This window comes from Drosophila ananassae, chromosome 2R, assembly GCF_017639315.1.
Source record: "Drosophila ananassae strain 14024-0371.13 chromosome 2R, ASM1763931v2, whole genome shotgun sequence".
Taxonomy (NCBI): Eukaryota; Metazoa; Arthropoda; class Insecta; order Diptera; family Drosophilidae; genus Drosophila; species Drosophila ananassae.
Genome location: NC_057928.1, coordinates 3,860,518 through 3,885,943, shown reverse-complemented (window position 1 = coordinate 3,885,943; position 25,426 = coordinate 3,860,518). Strand labels below are relative to the sequence as shown.

At 38.9% G+C, this 25,426-nt stretch overlaps 1 protein-coding gene across 4 annotated transcripts in view; it reads right to left on the bottom strand.

Moving 5' to 3' along the window:
• LOC26514902 (proton-associated sugar transporter A) overlaps positions 1-25,426 on the bottom strand; it is a 226,373-nt gene that overhangs the window by 79,627 nt on the left and 121,320 nt on the right. For all 4 annotated transcript variants that reach the window (XM_014910194.3, XM_032453847.2, XM_044715118.1 and 1 more), the window contains 3 exons: positions 17,710-18,015; positions 17,428-17,654; positions 30-448 (listed from right to left, as the gene is read on the bottom strand). In XM_014910194.3, coding sequence (XP_014765680.1) covers positions 30-448; positions 17,428-17,654; positions 17,710-18,015 — 952 coding nt within the window. The remainder of the gene's footprint in view (positions 1-29; positions 449-17,427; positions 17,655-17,709; positions 18,016-25,426) is intronic.

The window sequence follows — 25,426 nt, the reverse complement described above, 5'->3', positions numbered from 1 at the left end:
AAAGCTTTTTACGTTTATTAATAACTTACCTAAAACGAGCAATAAGCTTGTCAATAATAAGTGAATAAAAGGAGCATGAAAGAGAGTACATTGCCATACCCCAACATCCAAACCGAACTCCCTCTTCGTATCTTATTTGACGTTCGGAGCCTTGCGCTGCTTTTGGATCCCCTTTGAATACTGCCTCCCCTACAAAATCAGTAAAATACAGGGAATAACAAACATGAGCCATCCAACAGAAGAGATTAGTAAGGCATATCATTCTCAAGGAAAAAGGCATGTTTACGATCGATAACAAATAGTGGCGAAGAGACTCTATTTCCACAGATTTTTCTTGAAGAGAGCATTTAACTTCGTTAGCCATTTCTACATTACATGTTGTAGTAAAACTGGTTTCAATAATGTCGTTGATTTCGTTGGAATCATGAATTGGTGCGTCAGACCTTGCCTATGAAAACAAAATTATTTAAATGTTCTTATTATAAAAAAGTTTTTTTAGTATAGTATAAATCATAAATAAAAACCTCTTGACGAGGTAAAGTACCGGGGACGAACCTGCATGCGAAACCCAAAATATCTGATATCAATTTTAGTGACAAAAATATGCTATATATATATATATATATATATATGTACACTTATATAGCATATTTTCGTCACAAAAATTGATATAAGATATTTTGGGTTTCGCATGCAGGTTCGTCACCGGTACTTTACCTAAAAATATGCTATATATATATATATATATATATATATATATGTACACTTATATAGCATATTTTCGTCACTAAAATTGATATAAGATATTTTGGGTTTCGCATGCAGGTTCGTCACCGGTACTTTACCTCGTCAAGAGGTTTTTTTTATATAATATCAGTTTTTTTTTTTTTTTTGTATATATTGATCTTCAATTATTTAAAATAGAACACATAATATATAGAATATTGAAGTAAACTCTGGACAGGCGATTCACAGTTAGCAAGACTTTAATTGTAAGGATAAACACCAAAACTATTTTTGTCTAGCTTCATTCAAAAAGGTGGAATAATTAAAAACCTTTCCAAAGACGTAAAGAATTTTTCGATAGCAAAGGTTTTGGAATTGGGTTAGTTTAAAAATTTGCCCAAAATTCTATTTAAAATCCAAAATTGTTTCGTAATTGTGGGAAACCAAATTGATTAAACAAATTAGCAGATGTGAGGCCTATCCTTATGAGAGTTTCTCTAGTAAATAAATTATCAGAAAAAAAGAAAGGAAAGCTAACTTCGGGCGGAGCCGAAGTTGATATACCCTTGCAGTTGTGCCATTTCCGATCAATCAGTTATATGGCAGCTATATGGCAGGATATAGTCGAGGAGTAGTATACTACCTGCATAGCTTAGAAAATTAAGCTTTAAAATTAAGAGGCTAGTTTGCGTAGAAACCGACAGACAGACGGACAGACGGACAGACGGACATGCTTATATCGACTCAGGAGGTGATCCTGATCAAGAATATATACATTTAATAGGTTCGGAGATGTCTCCTTCACTGTGTTGCACACTTATGACCAAAATTATAATACCCTCTGCAAAGGTATAAAAATTAGAAAGGAAAGCGAACTTTGAGCGGCGCCGATGTTGATATAACCTTGCAGTTAAGCAGAAGCTCATATTATTATTATATATATCGGATTGTATATAGTTGTCCGACCCTTATGAGAATTTCACCATCAAAAAAATTTGTAATAAAAATATTGGAAAAAGCCCCAAGCATCTTTAAAAATAGCAAGGTTGTGACATTTCAGATAGTTCAGTTATATGGCAGGTATAGGATATAGTCGACCGATCCTTATGAAACATAGGATTAGATTGCCCAAAACGGAAACCGTAGATAGTCCCATCATTCTAGCTTCAAAAACAATAAGTTATGCCAATTATCCTAATAAAATTTTGCAAATCGGATAAGATTGCCCAAAATGCAATCTTTACTCAGTCCCATCTTTCCAACTTAAAAAACATGCCACAGCATAAACATATGACAGCTACAGGATATAGTGGACCGATCCGTATGAATTTCGCCCATAAGATGTTTTGACCAAATATAATATGTGTGGAAAGTCCCAACCCTCCAACTTAAAAAACACCAAAGTTATGGCATTTCACCAAAGTAAACACCAAAGTATAGACAAATAAAGTAAGAGTTGAAAGAATTTACTCTATATTTTCAAGTTTATTGCACACATACATCAAAAAACCCAGCAGTACTGAAATTCCTGTCACCACCTTTTCAGGACGTAATGTCAAATTTCAATAAGGTTTGCCCCTCGAACGTCAAAACAAAGTAGGCGAAGTAATCTCCGGCCCTCTGCTGCTGCTAGAGTTCGAGATTACGCATATTAATTCATTGTCATTCTAAATATTTTACTCGAATAACTTCAACCCCATGGTTCAATTATTAAGGTATCTGCCTGATAATCGTAAGGTCGTTGGTTCGATTCCAAGCAAAAAAATCTTTATTATGGGTTGATTTTCCTTTACTTTGATTTTTTTTTAATATCGCAGTCTCAAAAAAAACTGTTATATTCAATATTTTTTTTATTATCCAATTGAATACAATACAATTTAATATCTAATTGAAACAATAACTTTCGATTGGTATATAATTCTGTGAGGAGATTCGGGCACGGACGGCATGCGGGGGCATGCCGAAAGTTAACGGAGAGAGTAGAGGAGCGAAGGATTAACGGCAAGAAGCGAGATTTGCAAGGATTAATGGAGCAAATCGGGACCGAGTCTTCTAGGGAAGCTGGAAGAGTTGAGTGAAAGACCCCCCGTGGGTAAGTCTGACATTCAAGCGGGACAGTTTCCTTGGAGGAATTAGGAGTATAGGCTGAAGGACCTCCATGGGTAAGTCCGACAGTTTCAAGTGCGGGACTTAAAGCGAGTGCGAAAGATCTGCGATCAGTAGCTTAAGGACCCCCTGTGGGTAAGTCCGGCGGCGGTACGCGAGTCAGTCAAACAGTGGAAGTCAGGAGCAAGTGGGAACAGCATCAAGGATCCGCGGCGGAACTGAAGCCCAAGGGCAAAACGAGTCGGGTTAGGTTATTCCCGGACACGACAGGTATCTTGGCGATAGCGACGGATCGGCCTGGCGTACGCCTTGTCGGTTCCTGATCAATAAGTCCAGGTGTGATCCTGTGAAGCAAGGGATAGCCAGCTCGGGAACTCAAGCCCAACAGTGAAACCAAGCAGGGACACCCCGGGAAAGTCATTAGAATCCTGATCCAGGCGCTGGGGCGTATGCACAGCGTATCACCTGGAGTTAAAGGATACGCGACGCCAAAACCTCTGGCCTGCCATAGATCCTGCGGGGCGTATGCACGCAGGTGTTTGGAGGCGAGTGACAAACGCGACCGGGGGTGTGTCCTGCGGGGTAGGTAAGCCCTTCGTGCCCTGATCCGGCCGCTAAGCAGTGAAAAGCATATCCTGCCCGGCGTATGCCTGGGAGGTGAGCCGATCGGTCTGTTAACATGAATTAAATGCCGGCCACGGCGAAAGGGCTTTCTCGGTGAGCCAAAGATACAGAAGGTCCACGGCACCCGCAAAGGTGAAGCAGCGACGGAAGAGCAGCAACAGAAGCGGCGGCGACGGGGGAGCAGCAGCGACGACGAGGAAGCAGCAGCGGCGACGAGGGAGCGGCAGTTACGGACGAGCAGCGGCAGCAGAAGAGCAGCGAAGAAGATAACAGCAACAACACAGACCCCGCAACCAGAGTCCGTGAGTCCAAACGAAGGGAACCGTGAGCCGTTTCGGCGCCAGACACCAAGACCACACGACCTGCCGGGCGCAAGCTTTTGGAGGGCGTGTGTATTGGCACCAACCCGGACCGGGGATCGGGGATAGACGGGAGGACGAGCGGTCGGTCGGCTGAGCCAAGCGGCCGGTGAGATTCACCCTTTTTGTAAACTTAACATAATAAAGGGGATTTGTACTAAACGAAGCATACCGTGTTATTTCTGGGCTCGGGCAATCACGTCGAATCTATAAATTCGGTGGAACGTACCCCAAACTCTGTGAGCTAGACGCATTTGTTGCGAACAAACAATAGCAAAAAACAGTTCGTTACAATTCATTTAGATCAGTTGCCTACAAGAAATTTTTAAATTTAAAAAAAAAAATGTTTTACCAGTTTTTATAGTTAAACAAATTGTTGATGTAACACTTTTGGGTGTGCGATATAAAATAATAAATACTAGAAAAGTGTTGGCGGAGTAGGTTTGCCTGGTTTTTTTTTAGCTTTTAATCCATGATTTGGCCCAAAAACGGTGGTGGCTGTAATTTAAGTAAAGCAGAGTTTTATTTATACGCATTATTTGCTCAGTGGGGTATATGCATATAAAGCTTTCTAATCGTAAAAATGTGCAAATGTAAGTCTTCTCATTAAGACATAAGACACTGAAACACAAAGCAGAATTACATCAAAATTTTCCATCAACAACAAAGTTCGAGGTTGGCCGAGTGGAGAGCGTCGTGGTTCCTAACACGGAGGGCCTGGGTTGAGTCAATTTTATGCTTTACTTTTTAAGCCCTTTTTTATGTGGATTTTATTTGTAAATAAATAAACTAAAATCTGAAAAGATATACTCCATATTTTTTAGGTATTGACCAAATATATGCAGACTCCAAAAAGCAAAGTTGCCAATCAAGTACACACACATGTATAAGACAATGCAAGCTTCACAGGAGGCTGGACAAAATGGGTAGCTGCACTTACATGACTATATCTTGAGATCACGAATTTTGCCAGATATGAGCGATATATCAAAAGTTGCGTCATCTTAAAAGCCATCTCCACGTGCAATATAAAAAGGATCAAATGAGCAAATTTTGAAAAATAATTTTCTTTCTTAAAAAAAAGTTTATTTTTAGTGTATTTTTTTTGTGTACTATATAGACGTTTGGTCTGAAAGAAAGTGAAATAGATATTTAAAAAACCCTTTCAACTGTGTAAAGCTCTTTTTAATATCTTTCTTAATTATAAAGTTATGAATTTTTTCATTAAAAAAGTTTTTTTAATTTTTTGACGTAAGCTTAAGGTATTTCCAAAAGTTGTAGAAAATAGTTGCTCATATGATAGTAACAAATATTTTCCAATTTTTTTCAGGATTTTTAAGAAAAAAATAGTGCAAACAGACAAACCGACGCAAACTGGCTTCATTTTGTTTGAGGTACCAATCGACGCGTATTTATCAGAATATAAAAGATCTAGAATATAAAAATATTCTATCTGGGGACTAAAATGTGTCCACCAGCCACCACTTTAGTGATTAAAAATTTTTTTACTTTCCCAAATTTCTCCCAAAACAAATAACTTTTGGAATATGTTTCGACAAAAATTATCTAATTGAAACAATACCTTTCGATTGGTCTATAATTCATTTAGATCGGTTGCCTACAGAAAATTTTTAATTTTTCGGCTTTATATAGAGTTTCCTCGCGCACGCCAAGGCATGCAGGTCGTCACCACGTGGACTTCCGTCCACAGTGATAAAAGATATTTACGACAATTGTCAATTTGATTTTTCATTTCGATTTGATCTTTTGTTGTTTTCCCTTTTATTTTTTCCTTAAGTGTTAAAGTGTAAATCAAAATGTTCGAATCCAAATTAGCTGCCTCGCTTGCTAATTTAAAAAGGCACTTAGTGGCAAAACATGCCGATATTTTTAAGGCAACCGATAAGGATTTTTTTATAAAGACAAGCGAATAGGTGTGAAACCAGCTCTTGAAAATGCATTTTTTACTGTAGGATGTAATGCAAGTGTTACTGTAGGAAAGAGACACGAGAAATTGCATTATCCGTAACCGAGCAATCCATCGGGAATTGGTCGAAACCCAATTATCAGAAATTTCGTCAATAGAATAGACATTTTCAATTTGATTGTACAAAAATAACCCTAAAAATGTTATGAGTTATGGGCGTGAGTTAACGGCTAAGGAACAGAATACTAAAATTTATAGACCTTCTATTAGGAACGTTAAAAAGTAAACGTGATAGTAAATAATAGCTATCTACAACATCATTCATAAGCCTATGAAACGCATCGTTTTACGATTTGTTAGGTTGGGTATGCTTATTGGTAATTAGGGCTTGATCTGATGAAAGCAGAAAATATTAAAAATAGTGGAGCATTGGAGCAATAGGGGAGTTTCAGTAAGCAAAGAGGATGCAGTTCATCCCAATCAAGTCTTGCTAAAAAATTGTTGTGCAGCTTAAAAACGTGGTGTGTCCCAAGCCCGCTTCGCTTCTACCACCGAAGCTTTTTCCCACATTTAATGAGATTCCTTTTTATACCCTTGCAGAGGGTATTATAATTTTGGTCAAAAGTGTGCAACGCAGTGAAGTATCTCCGACCCTATAAAGTATATATATTCTTGATCAATATCACCTCCTGAGTCGATATAAGCATGTCCGTCTGTCCGTCTGTATGTTGGTTTCTACGCAAACTAGTCTCTCAGTTTTAGAGCTATCGAGTTGAAACTTTGCACACATCCTTCTTTTTCTTGCAGGTAGTATATAAGTCGGTACGGCCGGGATCGGTCGACTATATCCTATAGCTGCCATATAACTGATTGGTCGGAAATGCCATAACTTTGGTGTTTTTTAAGTTAGAATGATGGGTTGACTTGGTACAGATTCCTTAGTACAGCAAAATAATCTGATTTGCCAAATTTCATAGGGATCGGCCAACTATATCCAATAGCCGCCATATAACTGAACGATCGGAAATGGCATAACTGCAAGGGTATATCCACCCGAAGTTTGCTTTCCTTTCATGTTATTTTTCACGACTACCACCGACCGCAACCCTAAGATTACAAAGTTAGAGAAACTGATGTTGGTCAGATGTAGATCAAATAACAATAGATCTTCCATTTTTAATAACACACTTAAGGAGGGCACGACTCTGTACGTGGTTTCTGGAACCCCCATTATCAGCACAGATTTTTGAAAAATGAGTTACTCCTCATTGGAGCATTGATACTCAATCATTTTACCATGCCAGCATGGTTTCATAAGGCGTCGTTCCACCATCACCAACTTATTGAAGTTGACGTCCTCTGCAATAAATAACTTCCGACTTCAGTAAAGCTTTTGATTCAGTTAATCAATCGATTCTGTAAGTACATTTATTTGATAGTCAAATTCTCAAACGGATCGCCCAACTGTATACGATCCTAACTGTAAGGGTATATCAACTTCGGCAACGCCCAAACTTAGCTTTATTTTCTTGTTTATTAATGAACGCTGATACTTTGGACACAGAAATCTTCAGTATTAAGCTTCAGGTCCGAAACCCTCCAAAAGAAAAAAGAATATTTTGGAAAAGTGGCGATTTATTTCTCCACATAATCTCCTTTTAGCTCGATACACTTGCCCCAGCGATGATCCAACTTCTTTAACCCGTCTGAAAAATACGTCTCGAGGTCTGCAAAATAGACCTCTGAAGCGGCGACGACCTCCACATTCGACGCAAATTTCTGTCCAGCGAGTAACTTTTTTAAGTTTCAAGTTTTTCGGTTTTTTCAAGTTTTTGGATGCTACCCCATTTTGTAGCCCGCAGTTTGTAGCCCAATTCGACCAATTTGGCCGTGGCGAGGGCGGAAGTCGGTGCGTTGTCATGATAGAAGAGCATTTTTTCTTCGTCAAATGGGGCCGTATTTTCAGCAATTCGGTGGCGGCATAGTACAGCCCTGTGACCGTTTTGCCCTTCTACAGGGCAGATCACATCTTGTGAATCCCAAAAAACGATCCATCACCTTTCCGGCCGATGGATCAGTCTTAACCTTCTTCGGAACAGACTCACCGGGTGAAGTTCGACTGTTCCTTGGTCTCTGTTCAGTGGACCAGTGGCCCAGAAACTCCTTCGGATTTCGCTTAAACAGCATCAAAAGTTTAAAGTGGTCTTACGGTTGTGTTTGTTGTCCGGAAAGAGCAAACGCAGTACCCATCATGCCGACAGCTTTCTCATGCCCAAAATTTCGTGCAGGGTATTTTGAGATGCCTACTGTCTCAGCTATCTCGCGCATCTTCAATCAGCGGTGTGCCAATACTAAATCGTGGATGTTTATCTCGTTATCCTCCGTGGTAGCCAATTTCGGGGCACCTGAGCGTGAATCATTAAAAACCGAATTTTTTGAATTTTTTGACGGTCGCCATTAAAGGTGAAGAGTAATAGCATGCAAGCGCTCTTTGATTTCGCTGCGCGATTTCCTTTCCAAAAGCAAGAATCGAATCGCAGACCGATATTGCTCTTTCTCCCCTTTTTTATAAAATCCGCGGACACGTTCGCAGCAAAACAAAACTACGAGTGCGATTTGGCTCGACAGTAGCCGCCTACGAGAATGTACTACATGATAATAAATTTCTCTTGCGATAGTAACTCATCAGACGGTGAAGCTAAGTACTTATCGGACTGCCCTCGTAAACCCTCTCCTCTCAATGTAATCTTCAGGCCGTTTTATATAGTTGTTTAAAATGGTTTTTAGCTATTAATTTAATCCTTATTGGATCAAAATGCAAACGTATGTTATTTTATCGATCTTTATGGGATATGATTTCTTTATGGGATTGCTTTAGAAAAATTAACTCAGTTTTATGATTTTGGCGCCTCCATAGCTCTTCAATCGTTAATAAATCTAAGGGTGTTCTCGGCTTTATCAAAAGATGGTCAAAAGAATTTAATGACCCCTCCGTAGCTAAAAGCTTATATATATTCTTGATACGTCCTATTCTGGAGTATGATTCATGTGTATGGAATGCCCAATATAGGGTTTCTCAAGACCACCAAAAAAATGTCTTGCTATTTGCTCTTAGGGGACTTTTCGCGGGGTTCCCACTGCATACGTACAGCCCACCTCCCGTCCAACCGACCGAGGGACGCTGCCGCGAAACATACGGCTCGAATCGCGGGAGTAGATCCGACATAGATTAAGCGAAGAGTAGGAGAAAGATACCACGAGGATGAGTGTTGCACAGATAAGGCGGTTAATATAATCGATTTAAGTGCCAGCATGGCTTTATGAAGCGCCGCTCCACCACTACAAACTTATTGGAGCTAACATCTTTTATCACGGATGGCTTCCGGAATGTCTTACAAACAGACGTCATTTACACTGACTTCAGTAAAGCATTTGACTCTGTTAACCATTCGCTTCTTATAAGTAAACTCAGACTTTTGGGATTCCCAACTGATCTTCTTATCTTGATTTCGAGCTACTTATCAGGGAGAACCCAACGTGTTTTCTTTAAAGATGTTACCTCGCGTTTAGTTCGCGCCACATCGGGGGTCAAGATCACATTGAATCTGTACAAAAAAACTTCCTTACTTTTGCGCTTAGGGGACTTAATTGGGATGCAAATCTTTACCTCCCCTCTTATCGTAGTAGACTTTTTCTAATCAACTTACTATACTGTTTCTATATAATCTTATTTATGGAAATATTGGCAGCTTACCTAAGTACGGGGGCCTCATAGCATAGTGGTTAGTGTACTAGCTCGCTAAGCGTGAGGTCGTGGGTTCGAGCCCCACTCGTGTTAAGTGCATGGCCCTGCAAGTTTTTCGACGCTCGCGCATATGATGTAAGTAGCGAAAAGCTCTTGTTGGATTCTCGCTATTTATAATTATGTGCATGAGACCCGATAAACCGGCATTCCCAGATGTCGTTAGGTGGCAAGCCCACTTCTGAGATAGGTTGCACTCGGCTAATCACCGGATCGACTGAACAATAACGATTACAGAAACAAACACAAGATCAGAAAAAACACTCACACCCCCAGCCCGATGACAACCCGCCGCTTTTCGCAACGGACACGGATTGGACAATGGAATGTGAGGACCCTAATATGGAGCCTTCCAGAATTGCGCAGTTTCAATAAGGAGATGGGCATAGTTAGGATTGGAACCCTGGAGTGGAACCCGCAAGGAAGAAGAAGAGTGGGACGCCCCAAAGCTAACCTGGCGCCGATCTACAATACGCGAACTCGTAGTAATACATCACCTGGGGACTTGGCAAAAGAGAACAGCGCAGAATAGGGTCCGGTGGAATACACTTGTGGATGCCCTAAAGCTCCCAAGCGGAGTAATAGGAATAAAAAAAAAAAAAAAAAAAAAAAACCTAAGTACAAGTGAATCAGTTAGGGCAAGGGGCAAGTCGTTAATAAACAGTGTAAAAGTAGGGGTCCAAGATGGCTTCCTTGGGCCCAAGATGGGTAACATCTTTAAAGAAGACACGTTGGATTCTCCCAGATAAGTAGCTCGAAATCCAGATAAGAAGATCAGTTGGGAATCCCAAAGAAAAGAAGCGAATGGTTGACAGAGTCAAATTCTTTGATCGAAAGATGGGAAAAATATAAGGTTGGCTGATTGGATATGATAAGTTTAAGGCTAAGCCGAACTGCTGCTAGGTGAATACGTAGTTTGCAAAAAAATGTCCAAAGAGATCGGCCATTGCCTGATCAGTGTTCGCATAAGAGTTCTCAAACGTAAGCAGTGGAGGAAAAGATACATGTTTACGCTTAGTGTTTACAAAGTTATAAAACTGCTTCGGATCCTGAGTAAACTAAATCCTTAATTAGTTAATATAACTCCTATAATATTCTGCGTTATGCACGGTGAAATTGGACCGAGCTACTAAGTATCTTGAATAACTAACTGTACAGCCATATAATCTATGTTTATTTTAACGTCTACTCATACTATGCCTTAAATTTATAAGGTGCCTTGTGCCTTGGTATACACCAAGGCGAAGTTTATATCCTCGCATGCCAAGTTCCGAAATTAAATTATTTAATTTTATAATTTCAGCCTTACGGAAGAAACGAACTTTATAAGATTTAAGTGTAGACTTAAGGTCAATTAAGCAATTATTTTCGATTGAATCCTCAAGAGTGGGATGATATGGATCCTCAGGGTTAGAAAGAGGCAAAGTTCTGGAAAGAGTAATTTCATCAGGATCAGAAACGAAATATAAGTCCAACAGCCGACCTAAAGAATTACTTTTTTTTTGTTTGTATACTTCTATCTTTTATTTAGAGTATAGAGTTCTCTTATTAAGAGACTAACAACAATTTTAAAAATCTTAATCTAATACATAATTAGTTTATCTTTGTAAACATCTGTACTATGGGGCCTCCGATGTCAACGGGCTGGAAGGTCATATCTTCTTAATCGGTATTGTTGACTAACTTGGTTTAGCGATCTGGCTAGAGAATTTTGGTGCGTGGAGAGTTTCCTTTTGTATTTTTCCTGGAGTTGAGAAATTTCGACTTTGACGAGAGATATACCTAGGTCTCTATGGATATCTTCATTGCGAATGTACCATGGAGCTCCAGTGATGGTTCTGAGCACTTTAGACTGTGCCCTTTGGATAACGTCTATATTGCTACTGCTTGCATTGCCCCAAAGTTCGGAGCCATACTTCCAGATAGGCTTTATGACTTAATTGTAGAGTAGTACTTTATATTCCAGTCGAAGTGGGGAACGAGGATTGATAAGCCAGTGCAGTCCTCTGGATTTATGGTATAATTGGTCCCGTTTCGCTTCAATATGTTTTTTCCATGTAAGACGCCTGTCCAGGTGGACGCCGAGATATGTGACTTCATTCACAGAGGGGACTATGGTATTGTTTAGAGTTGGAGCGGGGCAGTTTTGTCTGTTGAGAGTATAGGTAATGTGTTTAGGTTTTTCACCGTTTATCTTTATACACCAGTCCGCCATCCACTTTTCTATTAGTGCAAGGTGAGAGGAGAGGCTTCTGGATGCCTCCAGCAGGCATTTAGATGTTTTTAGTATGGCTGTATCATCGGCAAATGTTGACATAGTTAGACGCTGGTCTGTTGGGATATCTGCTGTATATAGAAGCTATAGGGTGGGGCCGAGGACGCTTCATTGGGGTACGCCCGCCTTAATTTCGAACTCTTCTGTTGTAAAGTTTTTTTGTTTTACAGTGAACACTCGATTAAGCAGGTATGTTTTGAGCAGCTCATGACAGTTTTGTGGGAGTAATAGTTTTATTTTATATATAAGTCCTTGCAGCCAGACTCCGTCAAATGCCTGGGATATGTCCAGAAATATAGCAGAATAGTATTCTCGCTGTTCATAGGCGGTTCGAATTTCAGATGTGATGCGGTTCACCTGCTCTATGGTGCCATGCTTTTCTCGGAAGCCAAATTGATGTTCAGGGATTATTTTATTCGAAGTCATGTGGGGCGTGATACGGAGCAGTAGAAGTTTCTCAAAATGCTTTGATAAGCATGAAAGTAGACTTATTGGTCTATATGAAGAGGCCAAAGCTTTGTCTTTCCCTGGTTTCGGTATCATTATTATAATGGATTTCTTCCATTGTTGAGGGGAAGTGGCCAAGCTTTGCAATAGAGTTAAATAGAATTTTTATATAATTGATGGCGCACGCAGGGAGCTCCATAATCATTTTCGGCGCAATGAGATCATACCCTGGAGACTTATTTGGCTTGAGGTGCTCTTTGATGACCTTAGTGATTTCAGTTGTTTGAAATTCTATAGCTGGAATTGGATCTGGAATTGGTAGCTCTGGAAGAATGAAAAGTCACCTTTACAAAGGTGACTAGCGAAGACGCTTGCTTTTTCTTCATCGCTGCGCGCCCAAGATCCATCTGGTTTTCGAAGGGGCATATCTGCTTCTATGGGCAACTGTAAATTAGGATGGGCTTTCCATAGAGGACACCTGGTACTTTTTGGGGAAAGCTGTTCTATGTATGATTTTTGAGCAAGTTCTTCTCTGCTCCGTACTACCTTTGTGAGCCTTCGTGTCGCTGTTTTTAGCCTTTCCTTTGAAGAAGGGGATCTGTGTGCCTGCCATTCACGGCGGAGCTGCCGCTTTTCTCGGACTAGATTTTCTATATAGGAATTTGTGGCGGAGTATGGAGGTTTTTCTGTGGTCGCAGGAGTCGAGAGCTTTGCTGCTGAGGTCATTATGTCTTCCAGGTGGTTGACTGCATCTTGAATGTCCTTGCTACAGTTAATTGAGGGTCTTATGTTTATGTGAGAGCTTATGTACTTTTTGTACCTAAGCCAGTTTGTCCTTTTTGATGTGAGATAAATTTGATTATTTTGTAATTCGGCATGTTGAAATGGATGGAGAGGGACAACTGAATGGTCAGACGATAGGTCATCCAAAGGTTCGGCTCGAATGATGCTTCGTGGAATTTTTCTAGTGATCGCAAAGTCAATTAGGTCTGGCTTCTTCCGTGGGTCCGCTGGCCAGTATGTAGGCTTTCCCGGTGATAGAAAGTCGAGTTTATTTCCTGGCTGTATCAAAGCGTTGTATAGTTGTCTACCCTTTGGGTTGGTTAGGCGAGAACCCCAGTGTGGGTGCTTGGCATTGTAGTCGCCGCGTGCTATAAAGCAATCACCTAGTAAATCAAAGAATTGCATAAACTCCATATCAGATATGCAAAAACGTGGTGGGCAGTATATTGCATCTAGATTTGGATGACCTCCCACGGTCTGAATTCGTCTGAATTCGAAGAATTACTAACGTGGTTATTTTGCCCGAGTGACATGTCAAACATGCCCGCAGGGAAGTCGTGGTGGGAGTTAAGCTGTAAAGACGGTGAATTTTCAACATCAGAGCTATCAGCTGGTCACCATCAGACAGACGATCGAAAACCAAACGAATAGCAGACAAATGTTGTCTGTATGTTGGCGGTTCGGACAAAGGTGGTATGTAAGAACAGGTTACATACATAGATTGATCGGGAATAGTGATTTTGATGCAAAGGAATTCAATGTCACCAAACTCTTGTGATTTTACCTCTTCAGAAGCGAGTTTGGAGTCTACAGAGATTAACACTCCTCCTCCCCTTCGCAGAGTTCTATCGGTTTTATCTAAAAACTTCGGAGCTAAAGATCTCCGGCTTTAACCAAGTTTCTGTAAATACAATAATGTGGATAAAAATACAATAATGAAGATGAAGTGATAGGTTGGTCAGTGGCCGTAACATGTAGGAGTTTTACACCCACAGGTTTGGTTGATATTCTGATATTCTTGGACGAAAATATTCTCTGGCCAAAAGCTTTCGGAACAAATCGTCTTATACATCTGCAAGGGCACACGTATTTTGAAAGATGTCGTGTGCCTGGTGTATAAATATTTAAATTTTGTAATATCCACCACCTTTATGTCGACTTTTGGTTTGGTTTGGATGTAAGCCGAGATATCAATCTCAGAAGTATCAGGAGCAAGCCGGGAAACAAAAATGTGTTTCGATAGAGCGATCACCTGCAAGGTGATTTAGGTGCCACCGTAACTAAAACTGTGGAATCAGTACGTACCGGGGGTCCTGACGGTTGATTACCCTGTTTGGTGACTGATACAGGGGTTTGAATTATTGGGTCTGGGATCACTTGAAGCGATGCCACAGAGGACATATCGGACAATTGCTCATTAATTCTGAGATATTCGGAAGCCGAATTTTTCTCAGGTGTGGCCCTTGGGGTGGCCAGAGATATAAGCGGCTGCATAGTTGTCGGCTGAGCTGGCTGAAGATTATTCGCCAAAATCACGAGGATTTCTTACGCTTTGGAGACTCATTTAGTAGTTAAAGTCTACTAAACTGTGTATGGTCACAGAGTTGGTCATTGATTTTACGAAAACCACTTTTAGTCCGCTTTTAGTCTGCCTCATGAACGATCTCATTTCGACCAGACCTACGTGAGATTGCATCCGAAACTGAGGCCGTGAACTCGGCACACTTAGCGTGTAAGACGTTTTCACAAAGCCAGCAGTGGATGGTAGGCTGGGAAGAGGAGATTGTCTTATTACAAAACTTCAGCGCACAGATCAGTAATTAAATAATTAATTTATTAAAAATTCAATAATTAATTTATTAAAAATTCAATAATTAATTTATTAAAAATTCAATAATTAATTTATTAATATTATTGATGAACCTTGTACCACTGTACCAGGGAAACGAAAGGGGGAGATTAAAGAGAGCAGTTAGTGCGAGTTAGTAAAATGCAAATAACAGAGATAAGAATTTCTATCGAGCGAGAGTAGAAGCAATAGGATAGAAGCAACATCGTAAGAGATGAAGAAGCAGAGCAGGGCTATGTTTGGAAGGAAAATTAATCAAATTATTATTTTACTTCTAAATATATCACTGCACACGCGAAGCGATACGGATCTACAGATGGCTTTTTTTTATTATTATTTTTTGATTGCTTTTTTGATTATTTATTTTTTTTTTTATGTGTATAGAAATAAACACCGATTTTTTATGGAAAGCTTATTACAGATTTTATAAAAACGCAATGCGCACAAAAAAACACGTCCGTCCGCTTTAAGATAAAGAGAGGAAGGGCTTTAAGTCCGCTTTAAGATAAAGGGCTTAACTGGCATGCTAATTTTCACCTTCCATCTTATTATAGCAGACTCTTAAAAATAAACTTTAATACTGCTGGGTGTCGTTTTCTAAACACAACTATAGCAATGGCGATGTAAACAGCTAGCTTTAACGAAAATGTTTACATTTTAATGTTCCTAATAGAAGAACTTAAACTTTAGTTCTTTATTTTTCTTAGGGCATGATCCTCTGAGTGCTCCAACTCCAATGGTGTCTATCGCATCATCGCGTTTTCCTCTGCATTAAAAAAATTTCGACTCTAAATTTCTAACGATAAAAGAAATAGTTCTATCTCGTTATCTATTTATGACAATCACTCTATACGTTACATTAAGCGGAAGGCGCCCCTTGGTCGGTTGGGCGGCAGGTGGGCTTGTATTTTCAAAAACAGCGAAGTTGTATAATTTCAGATCATTCGATGTAGTTGGCCACCCCAAACATAAGAAAACCCAATCCTTCTTAAATAATATGGAAGTTTTGGCATTTCCGATCAACCAGTTATATGGCAGCCATAGGATATAGTTGACCAATCCCTGCCGTTCCAACTGATATACTTCGTGCAAAAAAGTTGGATAGCTTTAAAACAGAGAGACTAGTTTGCGTAAAACCAAACAGGAAGACGGACAGTCCACGATGGATCCAGAATACATATACTATATAGGGTCGGATATGTCTCTTTCACTGCGTTGCACAACCAAAATTATAATATCCTCTGCAAGGGTATTAAAAAGACTTGGACAAGGAAATGCATATCGAAGCATTGGAATTACACAAGAAGAACCACAACTCAATCGATGGAAGCGCCGTAAAGTAAGCGTGCAACAGTTCCATCTTAAAAGGACTTGCATCATTCTTGAACTATAGTCATAATGAATGAGATTGAGACACAGACAGCAAATGCACTCCAGGCGCCTGAATTGCGCCTATTATTTCTGCGGCGGCCATAATATCTTGCGTCGTTGCACAATCAATATGTATCGAATTATAAGCTATGTATCAATTGTTTGAGTTGTTGAGTTGTGTCAAGTTTTTAGTGCAACGCCATCATCCTATGCATCTCCCAGTTCGAAAATCATTTTCTGGGGTGGGCCCAGGGGGGCAATTTTGAAACTGGAATTATTCTTAACCAATGTTTGTCTTAAGAGGTTAATTCGGCATATGCTTTCAATTCGGTGACTTCCTGATTTCCAAGACTCAGCTGTGTGCCACAATGGTGGAATCATATTCTAGAGCTGTCATTTGTCATTGGCAGATGAGGTCTCATTGGGGGAATGGGCATCGGATTGTCCCACGAGCTCAGAATAGCTCAGAATAGAATGGAGAGGATAGTGGGCAGTCTCAACTTGCGAATAACGCTCCAGTCTAACGATAACACTCAAATTTACATATACGTTATACATAACGTTTTAAAAGCTTATATTTATTCTATTGGATATTTTATTCTATTTTCTATAATGATCTCTTGTTGGCCTAATACAAGGGAACTCAAAGACTATTCACATAAATAAATTTAAATAAAATTAAAAGTAGCATTCGCCAGTTACCATATTATTGGAATACGCATGCAAAGTGCAAAACTCAAATATTAGAAATTTTTCTAATACATTTTTCTATGGAAGAATTGCTTTTTATACCATTGCATAGAGTATTATAGTTGTTGTCAAAATCTGCAATACTGCGAAGAAGACATCTGCAACCCTTAACTCACACCAAAGAATTATGCCATTTTTGGGGGCGGTAAATTTAAAACAATCTTGACTTGATTTATAGGACTTCGTGAAAAATCTTATAAATCACGCGTTCTTGCAGCCAGTCGGACAGATGGGTTTTCTTATATCAACTAAGGATGTGATTCTGAGCAAGTATATATATTTTTTATAGTGTCGGCGACACTACAACATTCAACTTTAAAAAATTTCTCTATAATTTGGATGCGGCCTTGGTTAGCTTTTGTTTTTGTTTTTAAATAATTTTCCTAACAACTATTTTGTATACCATACCTGTTCATAGACATCTGGGGAATCCGCTTCCATTTCTTCAAAAGTTCCATATGTCGCAGAATTTTGCCTTGAAGGCTCTTGATCTTGAACGTAAATTTTGGACTGCGAATTCGATAGTACCCAAAGTGGTATTTCAGAAAAACTGGTTAGGGTTACAGTTACGCAGGTGACAAAAATAACTGTTATTATTGAAAAAACAGCCTTTACATGACCACCTAAACTCCTTCCTGGATAAAAAAAGATTAAAAACCGAACAAAAAGAATAAGTAATTAGTAACATACCAATTTCAGTTTCGTCCCAGTTGAGTCCACTCATTGAGTATCCGAAAAATCCACCTAGTCCCGCCATAACTGTAAATGTTGACAGACCTTTTGCATGATCCTCAGGAACACATACATCTAAGAGATAAGCACGGGCAGGGCTTTGACATGCGTCTGCGTCAAAGTCGAGGAGTACGGTTCCCAGAATAGTAAAAAATATTCCCCAAGGATGAGAATAAGCGTTTCTAACTTTGGATTCATGGTAATATTCATTTTCATCTCCAAACCAGTACCCCAAGAATTCTCCATTGGGTACTAAAATAAGTCCTTTAAAGAAAAAAAAAATTAAAATGATTTCTAAATCAAAAATATAATGTTTCACCATTAATTACACAGGCCGACAATTTCCAAATTTTTTTTTCCTCCAAGCATAATTTTACCTGCTCCATAATCTTTAGGCTCCCCTGAACCAAAGTGCAGAACAAACATAGGTTCTATCACCCACCGTTTCCGCGGTATACCTAAGAGAAGAAATTGATCAGATTTTACCATATATTGAATTATGTAGACCGTGTGGCGATGACCATCATTGTTTCCAGTACATATCATTTTTGAAATGTATGTGTACCAACTAAAATTAAAAAATGGTATCTAGCAGTTACCATATCTTTGGAATACTCATCCAAAGTTGAAATCTCAGATTTTCTACGTTAATTTTTGCTCTTCTATGATTTTTTCCCAAACATTTTTCTATGGAAGATTTTTATTTTCTTATTGAAATCAGTAGATCCTACCATGTTTTAATTTTGGATTTAAGGAAAAACTCGGAATAATGTTATTGAATTTAATATAGGTGGTTCAACAATATTTTCTTTAATTAAATTGGAGTTTTTAATCTCATATTTTCAAAAAGTCATGGCTATCTAAAACTGTTTCTATATTCAAAACGTATCTATTGCAGGTTCAGCTTGTTTAGTAAAGCTTTACAGAAGTTGTAGATAGCCATGACTTTTTGAAAATATGAGATTAAAAACTCCAATTTAATTTAAGAAAATATTGTTGAACCGCCTATATTAAATTCAATAAAATTATTTCGAGTTTTTCCTTAAATCCAAAATTAAAACATGGTATGATCTACTGATTTCAATAAGGAAATAAAAATCTTCCATAGAAAAATGTTTGGGGAAAAATCATAGAAGAGAAAAAATTAACGTAGAAAATCTGAGATTTCAACTTTGGATGAGTATTCCAAAGATATGGTAACTGCTAGATACCATTTTTTAATTTTAGTTGGTACACATACATTTCAAAAATGATATGTACTGGAAACAATGATGGTCGTAGCCATTTCACGGCCTACATAATTCAATATATGGTAAAATTTGATCAATTTCTTCTCTTAGGTGTACCGCGGAAACGGTGGGTGATAGAACCTATGTTTGTTCTGGACTTTGGTTCAGGGGAGCCTAAAGGTTATGGAGCAGGTAAAATTATGCGTGGAGATTTTTTGCTGTTGGCCTGTGTTATTTGTATGAATGTATTAATTTGGCTATTTTCGAGTCTTTATTTTCGAACCCTCTATCCTACGACAAATAAATTGTGCAAGAAATATGGATTATCATCATTCAAACAACGTACTTTAAAATTAAAACTTTTCTTTTAAACTCTGTAACTTTATCTCTTTGTCATTCCTCGATACTTTAAACCCATCCGTCTATAAATCAACATAAATTAACATCACTTAAGGGAACTTTAGAATTAGGGGATCCGTCCATTTCTTATATACTGATGGATCAAAATCAGTTTATGGAGTTTCTTTCAGCATAACTCATACAGAAATTATTAATACTGCTGATTTAACCCTTTTTCTTTAAAAATTGCAAATTAGCTCTGGCTCAAATGGATTATTTTGCAATATACTCGGACTTTATCATCCTAGCAATCTATACTCAACCTTCCCAAAATACTTCCAATGTTCCTTCCAACCAACATCTAAAAATAATTTTAATATGGATAGCACGATACTGCAATATCGCAGTGACACAGCAAACTAAAAAAGCACATGACTTCCCCAAATTCTTTGAAATTAATTAATTTTATGTCATATGAAAATATGGAATAAGAACAATACAAGAATATCAATCTAAAAAAGACATTTCTAAAAAATTATACTATTTCTCCTCAAGTTAACAATAATATATTATCATGATTCAATTTCAAAGACTAAAAAATGGTCACTCGAAACTTACGCATGAATTCCTTTTAAAAAAAAACACCTCCTTTTTGTTTGCGTTGCAATGAATAAATATCTATTCGCCACATATTTGAAAAAATACCTCTCTATTTGACAAAGAGGAAGGCATTACTCCCATCCAATAAATATTTCATTCCAATCAACATCAATATTAATTAAATCTTTAAATATTTAAAAGTTACTAGTTTATAACAATTCATTTAAAACTATTTATATCAAGAAATGACGATGCTAAGCTCCCAAATTATATCTATCTTTAAACCTTTGTTTTATATTTCCCAGGAGCTTGGTGGTAATGGTTGGTGGCATTCACGACAGTGGCGCTCTCCTCTCTATTGCCCTCTCTCTTAAGTTTGTTAAGTTTGATTTCGGCACACGAAGTGAGAATAAATAACATTTATGAAATTAGAAATTAGTTCAGTGTTACTGTTATGACATAACCTTCTTGAGCAAAGTTCTACTCAGGGCCTTTTATATCCAAAAACTTACGCCCTTACGATAAATAACGCCCGTGCATACCGCCCCTGGAATGCTGGGATCAGCATGATAGTGCTTGGACGTCCTTAGTTTTCGGTGTGGTATAGGTGGAGAATGGCAATGGACACAGCGTACAAAGAGAATTCGCTGGAGAATACCAAGACGGTTATTAATGAAGCGACGTGAACTAGTCCATCGACTAGTCCGGCGCTCCATCGATGCCAGAATTGTTTCAATAGCCATTGCCCTTCGACGACGCAAGCTTTGATGGACTTGTCAAAAAGAAAAGGTTCCGGGGGTGCCAATAAATTTCCTCCGATGAGGAAATGGCCAGGAGTGAGTGGAGTGGAAACAGATCGTTTGGGTCTGTTGATAATAAGCACAGTGGTCGTGAGTTTAAGCACGATTCGATCTGGGTGAGCACGGCGGACAATTCTTCAGGTCATTGTTTGGGTTTAAACGATACAAATGAGTCTTAACGGCCTTTACATTGGCCTCCCAAAGTCTGCCAAAATTAAAACTTTGCAAAAGTGCAATTGGGTGCAAAAGTGTGCAACTGTGCAAAAGTGCAATTGGATTCCACGTGCTGCCAGGGTAGGTGCGATGTCCATGTCCAAGGAATCTCGAAACTCCTTTTGCCACATGCGAAGGCATGTTCTGCTCCGATAAAATTGGTTCCTCTATCGCTGTATAGATGGTTGAACAGCCCTCTACGTCCAATAAAGCGTTGGAGAGCCCACAACAAATGTTTATTAGATAGTCCTGTGACTGCTTCAAAATGTATCCCCTTGGTTGCTAGATATACAAACACCGCAATATAAGCCTTGTATGTATGATGTCCGCGAAACCTAAAGGCCTTCAAGTTAAAGGTGCCGATGTAGTCGAGTTCAGTGGCTTCAGAGGCTCGTCAAGTGGGATTGACACAATGTAGGGGCAGATTCCCCATTAACTGTTCCCTTTAATCCAGCAGAGGACGATGGATGCATCAAAAATAAACAGACATGGGAATGTCGGTGGAGGAAAATTGCGTTAGGACCCATTTAGCCAATTGGGTAAGCAATACTGCGAGTTCAATTCGAGGAATTGTTATTGGATTAGTGGGTGTGACTAGACTCCGTCCTGCCAATAGGGCTGCGCTCACTCTCCCTGATTGATGTTGTTTTCGGAGATAAGCAAAGGCCTCGTAAGCTTGCAAAGAACCGTCACAGGTGACGTGTAGTTGATGTTTCCGGGTTCTATCGGTCTGGTGACCGAGCCATCGAGGAATTTTGAGATTCTCAATGTTTGGTAAGTGATGTCGGAATTTATAACGAGCTTGTAGAATTGAAGGTAAAGGGCCGTTCCAATCGAGAGCACATTGATTCTTATCGGGGGTATCGGACCGCCACTAGCAGATGTCCTTTAAAATACTCTTGGAAGCAATAGGGACAGAAACTATAAAACTTAAGGGATTGTAGAGGCGAGCGACTTTCAGTAGTCGAACGTCTAGTAAAAGAGGCCGGTATTTCAAATCGGTATTCCAAATCGTCCTCAAGTGGTTTCCAATAAAGTCCCAGAGTTTTAATAATCTTCTGGGAATTCACATCTACATTTCTTGTTTGAGTCATGTGCTGGTTATGAATGTCGTATAAGATCTGTGAAAGATTTGATGTCCATTTCCTGAGTTCTATCCCTGCCGATTTTAGTGTTGCGATAACTTGTTGAAATTGAGCTTCATCCTGGTGCATGTCGATAAATTCGTTGGATATCTTTGGCAAACACGTATCGATGTAACCACCATTTCATGATGACTCCGACTAAATCGTTTTGTAATGGTGGGCCGATGCACAACATGTCGTTGAGAGATTTCCCATTTGAAGTGGTACATGATGGATCATACTCTGCCCCAACATTGGTCGTCGTACTGTCTTCCTTTACAACGGCATGGTGTGGAAGAGTACATGATGCGAAAGTATGTTGGCCTCCAGGAGTGATCACGTAATGTCGAGCTTCTGCAGTGGTGACTTCAGAGAGTTTCTTAAGGTCAAAATATTTTTGATGTTGGAGTGATATTGCTCTTTAAGTTTTTTGTTTCTATTTAGCCTGCGTTCTAGAAGATGGAACCCATTGAACGCAATTTGATGAGACTTTCTGTTGAACTGTTCTTTGTCAAATTCAGTTTTTAACGGAAGCCGTACCAGGTATTTCTCATTGGGTTGTCTGGAGGCAGTACGCTGGAAATGCTCTGCAGTGTCTGAGCAGCTGCAGTCTGAGCAGCAGTGACCATCAGTACTGTGGTGGAATCGTCGCAGAATGTGGGTCGATTTGTTGATGGCCCAACTCAGAGTGGGCTGAGATGGTTTCCGTTTTCAATGATGTTGAGGAAGGTTTTCAAGTTTACAAAACTTGGAATGTCACTGGAGTTCCCCAAACGCATCCCCCAGACTTCTACCGTAAATATAGTCAGTCTGGCGATTAGATGATGAACTATCCATTGCGTGCTAGAATGGATATTAGTTTTGAGATGGTTGAATTCGTTGATGCATACGCAGGTTACGTTCATGCTTTATCTCCGATGAGTTTTCTTTTGCAAGGAAATGCAAGTCTTGATGATTTTTGTTGAATTGGTGGTTTTGTAGAATTAGTGGTGTTTAGTTTTCCGAGACGTGCTGTCCTTTTTAAAGTTTATTTGGAGTTGGTTGAGTTGATTATAAAGATCTTTCTGGAGCGCAAAAAAGCTGTCGGCGTAGCCGTTGTTTTTGACTCTGCACTGGAAGTGCTCGCTGCCTTGGGCTTGCTCATTGTGCTTTATGCACTCACATTTTTTTTCTTTTGCTTATTTTACTAAGTTTTTCATATAAAAATTCGCGTAAATAATCAAAAATCTACAGTTTTATTTTGTTTTTCTTTTAATTAAACATTGATTCGTAAACAAAAATATGTTAATTAGGATGTGAGACATTGAGGAGAAGTTGTCAACTCGGAGGAGCTTAGGCAATCTGGTCGCATAAGCAAGCATATGTACAATAATCATCTTTAATACTTAACCCGAAACTGAAGCTGTTTAAAACAATTCAATGCAAAACAATCCAACAAATGAGTTCACTGTTTCTTCTTTTTATTATTTTTCCAACTTAGGCAAAAAGTACTGAAGGCACTTTTGTTTGGTTTTGTTTGGCAAGCAAGCAAAGTTAGTACGAAACTTCAGTGTTAGATTAGGAAATACAATCCTCCTAGCCGCGCCAGCATTGCTCCTCGAATGAAAAAAGGGTGGTGTTAAGGGAATAACTAAGCCTAAATCTTCAATTAATGGGGGGTCGTGAAAGGACAATCTCGCATAGGAATTCCATGGCAGTGTTCCAAATGGCGCACCCCTGGCGCAGTAGTGTCTCTTGGTGCCATAGTCCTGGTGAAGGATGGAAATTTTCCCCCCATAAAGTGTATAATAATTTTATCGCTTTTGCCAATCGTAGCTTAATGGATGTGAATAAATGTTACTCCCAAAACTGACAAAAACCTCCAGCACGTATTAAGAGATGGCTCCTACGTCTCCAGGCGTATCATTTTAAAATCATTTATAAAACTGGCAAGGAAAATATACCTGATTGTTTATTCCGTTTGTGTGAGAGAGGACCTTCCACTTTTAATGATCTTAAGGGCGAACACAATTTCTAATAAGCTGAGGTGAATGGCGTTGATTCTAGCACTACGAACTCTATCCCATTGATTCTAGCACTCTATCCCATGAAGGCACCCTGTCGAATCGGCAAAAAAGCGACGACTACGATGTAGGGTATGGCCCCAAATTGACAGGGATACCGAAAATTTGTGTTAAAAAAAAAGAAAAAAAAGTTTCCAAATGGTTCGCCTTTCAGTCGCTACACGTCCACCACTTCCGAATAATTAATACATTTTTTTTCTTATAAAGTTTTACTCTAGGTACATGTAGTATAAGTTTCTTCGCTCAACTATATCACAATCAATTATTGAAACGTGGAATTTTTAGCAGGCTGGGTTACCCAAAAGAGGTGCGGAAAAATAGTGTTAGGCAATACGAGCGGAGAGTTTCGGAACTATTGCAACTTGTGCGGTATTGATCATGTAGTGTTAGAAGTAGTGTTCTGATCAGTTGGGTGACATCAGTTCTATGGCTCTTATGGTTTATGCCATAAAGAACTGGATGCCACGTAGAGTTAAAATACGACTTGTTCGGCTCTATGTCTTTATTTGAATGAATATGGTTTTCTTACTCTAAGGCTTGCTAGCTGTCGGCGCAGCGGCAGAGCAGCCGTTTTATATATTTTATATATAAGTCAAGTTACAGTATGTAGAAACGAGCAGAGAGTTATGCATTCACATATGTATATATGTGGTCAGCGTGGGAACCATGCTGACTCGGTTCTAAACGGTGAATGCACCGTGCAATTGCATATCATATTACGTATGCACTTGAAATGTGTTTTGGGCATTTGGCACGCTGTTGCTGAGTACATTGTTATGTACAAAGTGTTGCCGCTCAATATATATGTTGTGTAATAAGAACTCATGTGTGCATACACCACATCTCCCTCCTTTTGAAAAATAACGCAATTTCATGGAGTTTTTTTTTTTTTAAGATTTTTTTAGGTTTTTTGAATTTGTACTTAATAACGACAAAGAAAATGAAATGAATTAAAAATATTTATGTATTAAAGATATTTATATATGTATATATATATGTTATTATCTATGTATGGCCATACTAAATGTGGTTATGAAATCAAATGCTTTAGTCTATCCCTTTGAACTGTCTGTTTTTTGTTTTTTTTTCGTTAAGTATTATAATATTATTTCTATCTCCTATTTCCGTTACTTTATACGGACATTTATAATCTAACTTATGACCTGTTTCATTTCTTAATAAAACTTTATCTCCTACTGATATATCTATATTGTTTACTTTCTGATCATATAGTGCCTTATTTTTATTCTTATGATCTTCTATCATTATCCTAGCTCTTTTATATGCTACTTCTTCTTCGTATTTAC